The sequence below is a fragment of the Mauremys mutica genome, chromosome 2, assembly GCF_020497125.1.
Source record: "Mauremys mutica isolate MM-2020 ecotype Southern chromosome 2, ASM2049712v1, whole genome shotgun sequence".
NCBI classification, from domain to species: domain Eukaryota; kingdom Metazoa; phylum Chordata; order Testudines; family Geoemydidae; genus Mauremys; species Mauremys mutica.
In genome coordinates this window covers 74,127,494-74,140,490 of record NC_059073.1, presented here as the reverse complement: position 1 = coordinate 74,140,490, position 12,997 = coordinate 74,127,494, and the positions used below count along the sequence as shown (strand labels likewise).

General features: G+C 40.0%; 1 protein-coding gene across 5 annotated transcripts in view; it reads left to right on the top strand.

The window, feature by feature from the left end:
* SNTG1 (syntrophin gamma 1) overlaps positions 1-12,997 on the top strand; it is a 536,067-nt gene that overhangs the window by 479,002 nt on the left and 44,068 nt on the right. For all 5 annotated transcript variants that reach the window (XM_045008056.1, XM_045008057.1, XM_045008059.1 and 2 more), the window contains one exon: positions 8,416-8,568. In XM_045008056.1, coding sequence (XP_044863991.1) covers positions 8,416-8,568 — 153 coding nt within the window. The remainder of the gene's footprint in view (positions 1-8,415; positions 8,569-12,997) is intronic.

The window sequence follows — 12,997 nt, the reverse complement described above, 5'->3', positions numbered from 1 at the left end:
TTTTGAGACCTACAGTAAAAATGCTATTTTATTTGGCATGAAGCAGTAGTTGTAGTCTGATGGCAAATTAGCTCTGAAATTAAATAGGGAACGATTATGTCCACATAGGCAAGGTGTCAGGATGGTGAACAGCTGGAGTTTATGCAAGGTTTTATTCATATCAGTACAGTTAGTTCCTTACTATACTATATTCCTAATCAGCTCCAACCTGAAGGCACAGAAGGTTCAAGTCATATTTCAAACTCTCACTTCCCAACTATCCCTGTGTGTATGACTCACTAAATGCGATTCTTTTCATTTTTATCTTGAGTGCTGTAATGATGCATTCTTTACTCAAATTAAACTCCTAGTTAGAACAGCCGCCTCTGACCTTAACTTTGTCAGCACAGAATAATTACTCTTGGTGGTAAAAATAACTCATTTTACAGTATATTTTTATTATATAAATAGATATGATGAGTAAAAGGGAGAAATACAGGAAACAGTTGTGCATTCAGATAACGACAGACCAGTGCAAACAAAAATTCACTACAGATAGTATACAAAGAATCCAGTCTTCTGATTATATCTATCTGACAATCAGCATAGTTGTTGTGGACCAATATGGTCTCAAGAAATAACTTTAAACAGCCTCAAGGCTACTTAAAATATTACTAGCTGTGAATACTGCCAAAGGAATATTCAGGCAGTGAGGAATCACTGGCCGCAGCTCTTGTGCCGAGGGTTGAAAAAGCAAGGATGAAGAGCTGGCTGTACAAGTTGTGTACATTTGAAAGAGTCCCCAGTGCAAAGAAAATTCTCAGCTAGCCACTTCAGCTGCCTTTAGTCTGTTTTTATGCTGTCAGCGCAATCTAGTCAAGCCAAGGATCCAACCCTGGGAGGCTGTATTAATTGATAGGTCCAGTAACAGAGACCAAAGTCTTGTTTACTTTAGTACATTTTCATGTTCTGTAGGGCAATGTATGCTAGTAATCAGTCATTTCTGCTCCTGCATGCCTCAGCCTTTCTTCTCCCCACCTCCTCAACTCCTGCTCTTGTCTCTTCTCCTGATGCTGTCCCCATGGATTATTGTGTCACTTCCCTGGGCTCCCGTTCCTTAGTCTGCCATGTTTTCCTTTCTCCACGGTTCCTGACTTAACCCCAGTTTGCTCCTATCCTCCCCTTTCCCTCTACTCCTTCCTATATTCCCCCCAACAAACCCACAGTCATTTGTCCTCTTGTCTTCCTGCCCCTTCTGGCTCCTGATAACTCCTCTGTACCCTGAACTCTTGTTCCTATCCCCCAACACACGCCCTGCATCTCTCCCACCTCCCACCCCATTCCTCAGCACTCTGCATTCAAGGCAGGCTGCCTCATCCTTCTTTCCATATTATCTGGGCATCATAAGATAACATTGAGATAACAGGAGAAACCATTCTCCTTATTCTCAGTACCTGGCAATACAGCCCCCACAGAAGGCAGGAGGAGTAATGGCAGGGAAAGTTCTGCTTGGCAACTGCAACCCTGAGATGGAGCAAACTCACTTGCCCTGTGGAGATGGAGCATGCTCAGTGTGCACTCTTCAGAGAATTTAGCTGTCAAGTCTCTACTGAGTGCATGTGAACTACCATTTTGAAAAAGCAATTAACTTGGCCAAATTAGGACAGATTTTTATGGGTATGGCAAAAGGCACATCCTTGACATCAGTCCCACCATCTCTGAATTTGAAGTTTGTGCTGCAAAGCATGGAAACACCAGAGCTTGTCAACAACACAGTTGTACAAAGTTCTTTAATATGGGCAAAACAATGTAGTTTTTGTAACCTTGTTCTCAGAATTGAATAAACTGTTTTAGCTGACACTTAATAAGAACATCCAGCCTGAAGCAGACACCTTTCATGGAAAATATCAGCTCAAACAGTTAAAGTTTGGCAAAGTTATAAGCAACTCTAAACAGGGTCTTATAAAGGAAAGCGTCAGGCAACCTTAACTTTGGACCTCAAAATTTTTTCCACCTATACTAATATGTAATATTCAAGGGCATGATCCTGCAGCATGCTGACCTTCATTGGCAGCTCAGCACCTCCAAGGTAATGTTAAGCATATTGAATCTCACTGTACCACTCATCTGTACCAAGGCTTTTCTCAGATGTCCATTTGGTGAAAACTGCCATTAGTGCTTCTTTGCAATGTTAGAAAAAGTGTATAATCTCAGCATATACAAACACACACACACACCTCAGCATGTCTCTCAGCAAATAAATACTAGGGGCTATTTTCACCAAACAGAAATCTGAGAAAAATATCAGTACAGGAAGCAGATACTGTGTGTGTGTGTGTGTGTGTGTGTGTGTGTACATGTTCATTATGTTATGCCTTCTCTTCCCTAATATTTATTAATAAGAATGTTTTATGAAACAATATCTTTGTTACTCTGAAGTGAAATTGCTCTTGCTGTTTGTAAGTGCTATCAAAATCATCTCCATAGTAACTAATTGTGATGCCATGGAAGAGTGTTCTTAAAAAGAGGAATACAAAAGGGAGCATGTGAACCTCTTAGAAAGTGGAGTTATCTATTCATGCAGAAATACCCAGCAGCTAAATGTGAGGGAAGATTAATATCTAAAATAATAGTAAACTTGGGCACAGAGTGTGAAGAAATAATTAAAATGCAGTTACTAAATAAGTGATGACTGGAGCTGCTAAATTGTTTTTTTAACTTCTCTTTACACCTAATGTGCTCTAGAATTAATGCTTACATTTGTATAGTGCTCTTTATTTTTAAAGGACCCTAGTCAAGTATTGGGCCCAATTACTGTGTCTCGTAAGCCCCCTTTGCATTTCTGTTGCAAAGAGGTCATTGAGCTGGCTTCACCAGTGAGCAGAGGATCTTACCAACTTTTTCCCATCTACATAGTATACAATGTTGATATGATAAAATTATTTCCATTAATGTGAAAGTGGTAGCTGAACTGAATATCTAGTTAAAGAATGAAATTAAAGTCACCTGATACCAGAGAATCTATTTTGCCCAATAACTCTCCTTGGGACAGATTGTGAATGCTTTACTCATACTGGTGAGTGTTGCCACCAATGGGACTGCAAAAATGATTCACCAGCATGAGGAAGGGATTCAGTCTAGCCCAAGATGATCCACGTGAGTTAGATACACTTTGGTCACCCAGTCTTGGAAGCTGTTGCTGAGTAGGTACGGTTCGGTTCTGAGCACCTTCAACTCCCATTGACTGCAATGGAAGCTCAGGCCATTCACATATTAGATGATTACTTACTAGTGTTTACCAGCTACATTTTAAGTAAAATAAAAGGTAGTGAGCACTTCAAAAAAGGAGCAGTGTTTATCTGGAGAGCATGGAGTTTTTAGAGAAAATAGACTTTCTGGAGAGTTCTGAAGATAATGACACTGTCTGATGATTGTGAAGTATTCCACTTTAACTCGATCTTTTCAAGTTAATGAACCATTCTAGTTTCCCTTGGAGAAATTTATTGCTCTTACTTAATAGGTACATCATTATTAACTTGGCAAACAGGAGTCACCCCTCCTGACAGCAGGGATGCTGGATTACACAGCATGTGGACATGAACCAAAGACCTTCCTGACAGTTAGTTTTGCTGAAGGCTGTTTCTTCGGACTTTTTGTGGTTATAAATAAATAAATGGATAGATAAAATGACCTTTTTTGAGTGGAGAGTCAGGAGACTGGTACAACTTTCCCTTCTTGTGACAGTTCTTTCCCAGAGAATTTGTTTTTAATTGTGGTCCCAGGCAAATACTACAATTAAATCATTATTAGTCTCATACAGCACATATGAAGTCATCACAAAGTTCAGTAAAGGCCACCGCAGACTAATAAGTGATAATAAAAGAACAAGATTATGATAATCACTAAGCGAGTGTCTGAGTGCATTATAGTTATACTGAAGTGAAACATCTTATCAACAAAACAACTTCCATGAGATGAAAAGTTAGTTAATAAGGATGGCATCTTAGTCCAGCTCAGCGTACAAGACTCCAGACATTTTTATCTCATATTTGCAGCATCCGTTAGAGGTTTTGTCATGCTTTTGGGAGGAGGGCATACTACCCTGAACGAATAACTTTTTGGGACAGGCGCATAGCATTTTTGTTAAAAAAAAAAAAATTGACATGCACATTGGTCAGTCCATTGACCTGCTTATTCATTATTAAACAGAAAGTACAATTAGATACATAGGGACAGGTTTGGAGTGTTGCACACCTATGCACAGGTGAAAAAGTAATGAAAAGTGCAGGGACTACAAGGGAACTCAATCCTGCATTGAGGAGTGCTGCTCAGCTGCCAGATAGCAGAAGGAAAATGGCCTAAGGAATAGATATAGCTCAGAGTCCTGTTAGCATGATGAGGCTCACTCTTTGGAAAACTGTGCACATTTACATGTTCATTTTGTCAGCCCCCTTGCTAAATAGATTCATTGACTTATATGAGTGTGGCCATGAAACCCTGATGTGTTAAATCCAACCTTGTGAAGATAGGCACTATTCTTCTGTCCCTGTGTATGCTATTCAGTGGTTTATTTGTGTGTGTGGAGGCCTGCCTGGGCTCAGTCCCAGCACTACTAGGCTTGGTAGTTCATAGCCCTGGCACACCTGTGCTTGTTATGTCAGTTATGAAAGTTTTAAAAAAATCCCTATTTTTTGCTCTGAAATGTGTTTTTTCTTAAAGTTCTCAACACAGTTGTAGCCATCAGGGCCATAACCAGGGTGGGGTGAGCGGAGCAGCTGCCCAAGGTGCAAAGCTGGGGGAGCAGGGGTGGAAAAATGGGATGGGCGAATAACATGGTAGGGGGTACAGCTCTGCAGCAGGACTGGGACCCTGTGGGTCCCATTACCATACCATGCCATTCTTACTTGTGCACTGCTGTTGGCAGCAGCGCTGCCTTCAGAGCTAGGTGCCCGGCCAGCAGCCACCACTCTCCAGCCACCCGGCTCCAAAGGCAGCACTGCCACGAGAAGCAGCATAGAAGTAAGGGTGGCATGGTATTGCCACCACCCGCAGCAGCACAAAAGTAAGGGTGGCAGGTATGGTAATGGGACCCGTGGATCCCGGTCCCACTGCAGGGCTCTGCCTCCTACCATTTCTTTTTTCATCCGTCCCATTTTTCTGCCTCCCTCCCCTGGCTTTGCACCCTGGGTGACTGCCCCATTCACCCTGCCATGGGTGGTTACTGCCCTGGTACAATATGTGGTGTAAACATCTAACACTAATACGCTTTCAAATAAACTTGTTATGACTGAACGTGCAGCAGTATTACTGTCATTGGACAAGAGTTACAGGAGTGTTTTCAATAGGTAATATGTTGTTATTTATTAGTAAGGCTCGTCACGGCGGTTACGACAGTCATGGATTCCGTGACTTTACCAGACCTTTGTGACTTCTTCAGCTTCAGCTGCCCGCAGCTGAAGCCAGGGCTGGAGCTGTGGCTATGCTCCCACATAGCCCCGCAATGGGGACCACAGCCGGGGCTATGTGCTCCTGACCCACAGCAAGGGCAGCTCCTGCCCCGCAGTTTGCGGCAGGGGCCGCAGCCGGGGCTGGGGGCTCCTGCCCCATGGTGGAGGCCGCAGCCAGGGCCGTGCGCTCCTGCCCCGCGGTGGGGCTGCAGCCAGGGCTGTGTACCTCTGTCACGCAGCTTGTATAGTTATTTTTAGTAAAAGTCATGGACAGGTCACGGGCTCCATGAATTTTTGTTTGTTGCCCATGACCTGTCTGTGACTTTTACTAAAAATAACTGTGACAAAATCTTAGCCTTATTTATCAGTGTTCTAAATATGATGGTGATAGATTCAATTCTATGTACCTTCTCAGTTGTTAGTAGTGTGTGCACATTTTGGGATAATGTTTATTTTTGGTTCTTTGCTACCATCCAAGTATAAAAGTGTTATGATTTGTCCCTCTAACCCAGGGGTGTCCAATCTGGGGGCTGGGGGACACTTATGGCCCTTGGGCTCTAACTTCTGGCCTTTGAGGTGGCTGTTAAGAAAATTAGTATTTGATTATTATTGAAAAATGAGATTGCTAAGTGGTGCTCTACAAGTTGATAAACTGGAATATTTTCACTATGGAGAGAAGCATAGGGGTTGTCACCTCGCCAGTAGTCTCCCACTACTTCCCTGCAGTTCTGGTGTGAGCTTAGGGCGGTCTTGAGTAGCTGCTGTCCCTTCCCTGGTTCAGCTGTTGTACAACTTGCCTGGTGGCTGACTGTTCCATCAAAGGGAAAGGAGGGAAGTAGTTCAGTCTGCGCCCATTGCCTGCTTACCTACCCATCAGTGAGAGCCCAGAGACAGCAGGATAGTTCAACTGGCTCTGTGTGAACCTGGCTAAGGATGACATCCCTTCCTCCCTCAGTCATCTAGAGCAACACAGTACAGGAGAAAAAGAGAAACTGAGGACCAACAAACAGATTCTTTCCCTCAGCCCCAGTGCAGGCTAGAACACTATAGGGTGCTGCTCTAACTTGTCTCTGTTGGCTGTGGTCCCTGAAGGATCAGAGCGCAGTTGAGGATAGCCAGAGTGCAGAGCATTCCAGCCAATCCCCTTCCCTCACCCCCCGTACCAGAGGCTAGAGGAAGCCAGCTATGTCAGCTCCACACCCTCTTGGGAGACCCTCCATGCCAGGGAACATCTCACAAGGGGACTGACTGGTGGGCTTCTCACTTTTTACACTGCCTGAATGGTGCAAAAGCAAAGGAATGGGAAAGTGATTCTGTCCCAAAGTAATAATTGATCTTTTTTTCACATATTGTGTTCAGTTCTCAGGCTCTAAGCATATATTCCCATGATAGTTTGGGTAGATAATCAATCTTACAAGAAATCCTACATAAATACGTCAATTCAGGCGAATGTTATTCCATGAGGAGTTTGAAACATCCTAAATAGTCTAGTTTGTGGAAGATCTATGTATAGTTTGTAAATGTGCATGAAGAATGTTGTATTTTGTACATTGTATTTTCACACTGTGCTCTCTTACATGCAGAGAACCAGATCCTACGCTGATGTAAGTCATCGTGACTCCGTTGTCTTTTAAAGATCTATGCTGATTTACACCAGTGGAGGATATGAGCCTCCGAGAATGTATGCAGTTCACAACTGCCATCACATTTCCATGGTATCTGTGTGGTTGTGGTTCAAATGTCTGTGTTTATGGGCTTGATCCACTGCTATCTGATGTAAATGGAAAGACTCCTTGTGACTTCAGTAGGTTTTGAATCACACACTAAGTCACTCTCTAATATCTGGTGTACAGTGGGTACAGACACTAATGAACTGTAGCTAACTGAGACTTCCCTTTAATTCAGCTGGTAGAGGAAGAGCTCTGTCTAAGCTCGAAAGCTTGTCTCTCCCACCAACAGAAGTTGGTCCAATATAAGATATGACCTCACTCGCCTTGAGAGCCAAAAACATTTATTTTTATCCCTGATGCCATATGTGCTCAGTTTAGGTGGTGACCTTGTTGCCTGTCGTTTGTGACAATGAATTTGTTGCACTGTGATCCTTCTGGGTGCTTCATTTCTTGTTTTCACAAGTGTGTTTGTGTGAACTGTGTGCCAGAATTTTAACCCACAGTGTTCCTGTTTTTCAAAGTGCTATTTAAAAAATTCATTGATAATTTTTTTTTAATGGTGGATTTCATTGCGAGTTTCTCAATTTTAAATCCTGTCAACTATTTAATGCTATATTTTTCTACAGTCTGATATCAAATGTCTGTCTTGGTAGTCTATGTAATCTCCTCTCCCTGGATTTTAAATTATGGACAAACAGTCCTAAAAAGAGCAACTCTACTATTGGGATGAACAAAAATCTCTTCTGGCTGGCTGTAACAGTGTATGCCTTTTAATACTGGCTTTAGTAAACTAGCACAAATATGGACTCTTCCCTGGAGGTCTCAGTAGAGAGGCCAAGGACAGTATGACTATTTACAATGAAGTATTCTCTCACTCCATTGGTGGGATACGGTGGGGTATATTGGTGGGGTTGGCAGAGTAGTTTAAAGAGTCACATCTTATTTTGTGCTTGACCTGTTCTATGGATAAACAGAAGACATATTTTATAGCTGCTTCATTACTTAAAAAAAACCTATTGTACCCTTTATGAGAAATGGCTTGTTAAGATGTTGAAAGTTATGCTTGTGGTTTTCTGTAAATCCTAGTGCAGTATGTTGATAAAATGCACAGCTCTCAACATAACGTCTTGTTTCAAATTCCTTCAGATGCCAGCATTTAGGCCCAAGCCTTCCTTTGCAATTCCTGAACTTTCACCTACTAATGTAGTATGTATAAAGTTAGCAATGCCCAACTATAATGTTAAGTTTGAGGCATAGATCTTTACAGAAAGAAATATTAATTATGTATGCCAGATTATATAACTTCAGGTTTTCATCAGGACAGTGATCTGTTGGATCGTCGGAAACACTGCTTCGGTGTCCAATCTGAATCTGGAGAGGACCTCTACTTTTCCGTGGAGTTAGAGTGTGACCTAACCCTGTGGGAAAAAGCCTTCCAAACAGCAACTTTTTTAGAAGTTGAACGAATTCAGGTGAGACAGTTGCCATAATGCCTGTGTTTTGGAACATTAATAAGTGATTGTCAGAGATGGAAACTAATAAGAAAAAAAGCTAAATGAGATGGAAACATCTAACCTTCTAATGGATTATGCACGTTATTATTATTGTAACTATACAGTGTCCTAGCTGTTCCTGGTGACTTGATTATATGTCTATCTACCATTTCGCTATATTACTCAAATCGAAGTACAAGAAGACACTGTCACCTTTCCTATGGAGTTTATAATCAAAGGCTCATAGGACATTCTTACCCACCTCAAATTTCTGCCTTTAATTACCATGGATAGGTAACTCAATAAATAATGACAAAAGGCAATGGGCAAAGTAGGGACAGAAGGAAAACAGGAGAGAGAGAGTCTTTAAACAATGGGGAGGTAACATAGCTGTTTGGACAGCATTGTTGTACAATCAGGTGATATAAAGGACCCAATTCTGACCTCACTTACAAGGATTAAACTCTCATTGTAGTTAATAGGTGTTGCACCAATGTGAAGGAAAAACTGAGCCTAATACTTTTCTTTTGTTTTCTTCATACGTTCCTTGTTTGTTGCAATTTCTTTTTAATTAGCAGATGCCAGAGTGGGGAGTATGTGATACCGGAGTAGAGATTAGTAGTGGACTCTTCTATAGCTATAATTCTAGATCAGGCTGGGTAATATTTGATGCCAAATCAGCATTTTACTATGAAACTAAGATGACCAATAGTGCATTATAGTTTGTGTTAAAATATAAAAAAAAGTTCCCAGTCCTTTCAGATTCACCCATTCCTAACTGTAATGTTGATATCGCAATCAGAAAAACATCTTTCTGAACACATCTGCAAAGATGTTGCCACGATTACTCTTCCAGCTGCACCCATAAAAAATCATATTGCATATCAGTAGAATATTTGGGCATCTAAGTGTTAGCTGCTGCCCCTATTTGATATATATATGCATGCTGGTTTGTGCTCAAAGACAAGTTTCTATGTGTACATCATTTGTGCCCTCATTTGAATATCTGGCACTTATTGTTTAAACAAAATGTTAAATGTTTATATATGGTAACACCCTCCTGATCTCAAACCATCAGAGCTGAGATGAAATAAGGTTAGTTTATAAAACTGGTAGAAGTTCTGTCACTTTTCATGCATATAGCTATTTCCATTAATCTCAGAAATGCTAATTTTTAACTTTAAAATGTTACTTTCTGTTACATTTTAGAGGAATAGTTTGAACTTTCATTACTGTGCTGGAATATGTAGATACAGTTTCACTCTTTTAAAAAAACAAAACAAAACAAATAATCTCCTAATTCAGAAATACTCATGATACCTCTTACTTCTCATATCATTACCGGAGGCACTGTTTGTAACTGCACTACAGGGCATTCCGCAAAAGAAAATATAACAAAACATCTATAATAACCATCAGCACTCAAGTTACTTCAATTTTGTCTCTTCTTATATGGGTACCTGCTGTGCCGCTTCTGATTTTTGGCTGTACTTCTTAGATTTTATACTTCAAATGTATTCAATATGCTCCAGTATCCTCAGTAATACCTCTTCTAACAGTCTTATTCCCACATCTCCCCACTGTGATCAGCACATCTCATCTTTATTGAGCTGAAAATATTTTTTATGTGCCAAGGCTGCATTTTGGCTATAGCAAATGTGAGAAACTGAACTATCAACAGTAAAATATTTTATCATTTGTGAAATTGACTGAAAGCCAAAATTCACAGAATCAGTTTAATCTTTTGTGTGTACACTTTTAGTGTTATATGTGAACTTTTTCCTACATCCTAATAAGGGGGTGGATAAGATGCCAATTCCATTACCCAAATTACTTTTAGTTTGCTCTAATTTTCTTTCAATAGTTTGTGACTTAATCCTTCCTCCCACAATTTTGTTGCACATTTATCATCAAACACATAATAGATTGTCGGTGCTAGTTGAGAAGTGGCATGACTGGCCTCTACAAAGTGCCAATGAGTCTCATCATTCTGTGACAAGGAGAGAGCTAGGTTCAAATCAAAATGGGGTCTCGTGGATGGGTGATCAGAAAATTATAAATGGGCACTGTCAAATAATTATATTGATATTTAAAGTCAAGTCTCTATGCAGTCACATGCACAAGCAAATGGGTAACTGCATTCAGTGTCTTATTTGCATATACAATTAACTTTGAATGCAAACCCAGGTATATGCAGATATTTCTGCACGAGCCATCCATATTTTTTACATTTTAATTTAATTTAGGATTTTGTTAATTTTTCATTTTAAAAATATCATTCAAATGTAGGCTGGACTCTACTATAGTCACACATATATTGGCACAATTTCACTACTGGTATAAATTAACCTAGCTCCATAGAAGTAAATGGAGCGATGCCAATTTACAACAGCAAAGAATACAGTCCATAGAGTTTATTACAAACAGAGTTATTTAAAAATATACCTGATTAAGACCACAATTCAGCAAGGTACCTAAGCTCTTACCACACTTCTAGCATGTGAGAAATACCACTAAAGTAAATGGGACTACTCGTGAGCCCCAGACAGGTACCTTGCTGAACTGCGACCTAAGTTCATAGCTTCTGCAACTTCTAACACACAAGTGAAGAACAAACTTCCTTTAGGAAAAATTAAGATTTCAGGAAGACAAATAAATAATAAAGCTGATACCAGTTTGCTATTGACATGTCATGCAATTTATAATACCGGTAGAGGTGCCTTTGTAGAGTATGTTATAGTTAATTAGTTTTCTATAGAGCAATAAGGAACATCCATGCGTATAATTAGATATTTAAAGAAAAAACAGAAGTCACATAGATAGTGTGTGGGGGGGGTTCATTTTCCCTGTTGTCTTATAGCATTTTTTTAAAATGTGAGAAGAACCCAAGACATCTACAGCATTTATACTAGTGTTCAAATTAACTGAAGTCAACTGAATGCAGCTGACAGTCTCTCTTGAAGTCCCTACTATTTTATGTTGAATGTTTCATTCCTTGCTTTATGGGCTTCCTTTATGTGCTTTCTTACTATCATTCTTGTTTTTATGATAGCTGTTCACTTCAGAAGATGAGTATTGTGTAGCCTGCCTTGTGATTACATTTTAAAGTTTGCCCCCATGGAAATGTTGTGCTTGAAAAGTTGAGTTTTAAAGTCTGAATTGATTCTTGAACCTATAACCCAAGTGTTTTCAGGTTCTCCAAGCTTCAGAAATAGCTTACAATAAGCTCACAGCACATCACGCCTTTCATAATTTAAACGCCTCCTTGGAACTGTAGTGTGAACGGAGGGCGTAGGGTCTGAGGAACATAATGCTTTGGGCTGTCATCTTCTGGAGCTGAGCTCCTGAATTATTCATGGACTCAGCTTAAGATTCCATACTGTGGGAGTGCACTTGGACTGACAGAGGAAATATTTTGTGGCTGTTTATTTGGGATACATTTTTGACAAGGTTTCATGTTTTTGTGTAGGAAACCAATAATCAATGTGAAATCATATGTTATAGCTTTTAGTACATCTTTAAGGTTTGTCTTAAAGCCGTAATAACTTCGTCATTCTCCATGCACCTGGGTAGTATTGTTCATTTTATTCTCTCCAAGTTCATGAAGGAGGAGCTGAATTAAAGACAGCAGAGCAATTCAATATGAGAGGACATCCAGAATAAATAGAGTTAACTAGTTTACCTTTATCCTATAGTGCATATTCCAAACTCACTGCAACAATTCAATAATAATGAATTATTACTTAGGATTATTATTTGTATTACTACGGTGCCTGTGAGCCCTAGTTATCCTGGATCAGGACAACATTGTGTTCACTGTTGTACAAACACAGAACAAAAGAGGGCCCCGTCCCAAAGACCTTAAAATCTCATTTGGTCAAAGGCCATTATAGTTTTTACCCTTTTTATGTTGTTGTTGTTTTTTACTCTGCTAATTGTGTTTTAGGTCCCGCTGCAAGATTTCAAGGAGTAAAAAAGATGAGTGGAAACCTTAGTCTGAAGTGATAGATTGAGTCTGATCTTCCATATGGGTGGAGTTGCTGATTATGCTGTTGGAATAGGTGGTCAGCTCAGTTGGAGCAGATTGTTATTCCCAATCTGAGAAAAAGACAAATTTTAGTCCTCAGTGTAGTTTTCATGTTTACTTAAGGTAGCTGGAGTGATGTATATAAAGCAGTTGTTGTTTTATACATCTTCTAGTGAGTTGATAATAGAACTCTGCACCTACCAATTTTTGCTTTGCATGCAAAACCTGAGGGATTTTCAATATCTGGGAATTCATAAATCTGATCTAGTGTGAAATGTGTTACTTTACAAACGTGAACCCATTTTTTCTCTCAATGGGATGAAACATTGCCAAAGCTAAAATCATCTTTTTTCCCCTTTATTTGACCCAGGGGAAAAAGTT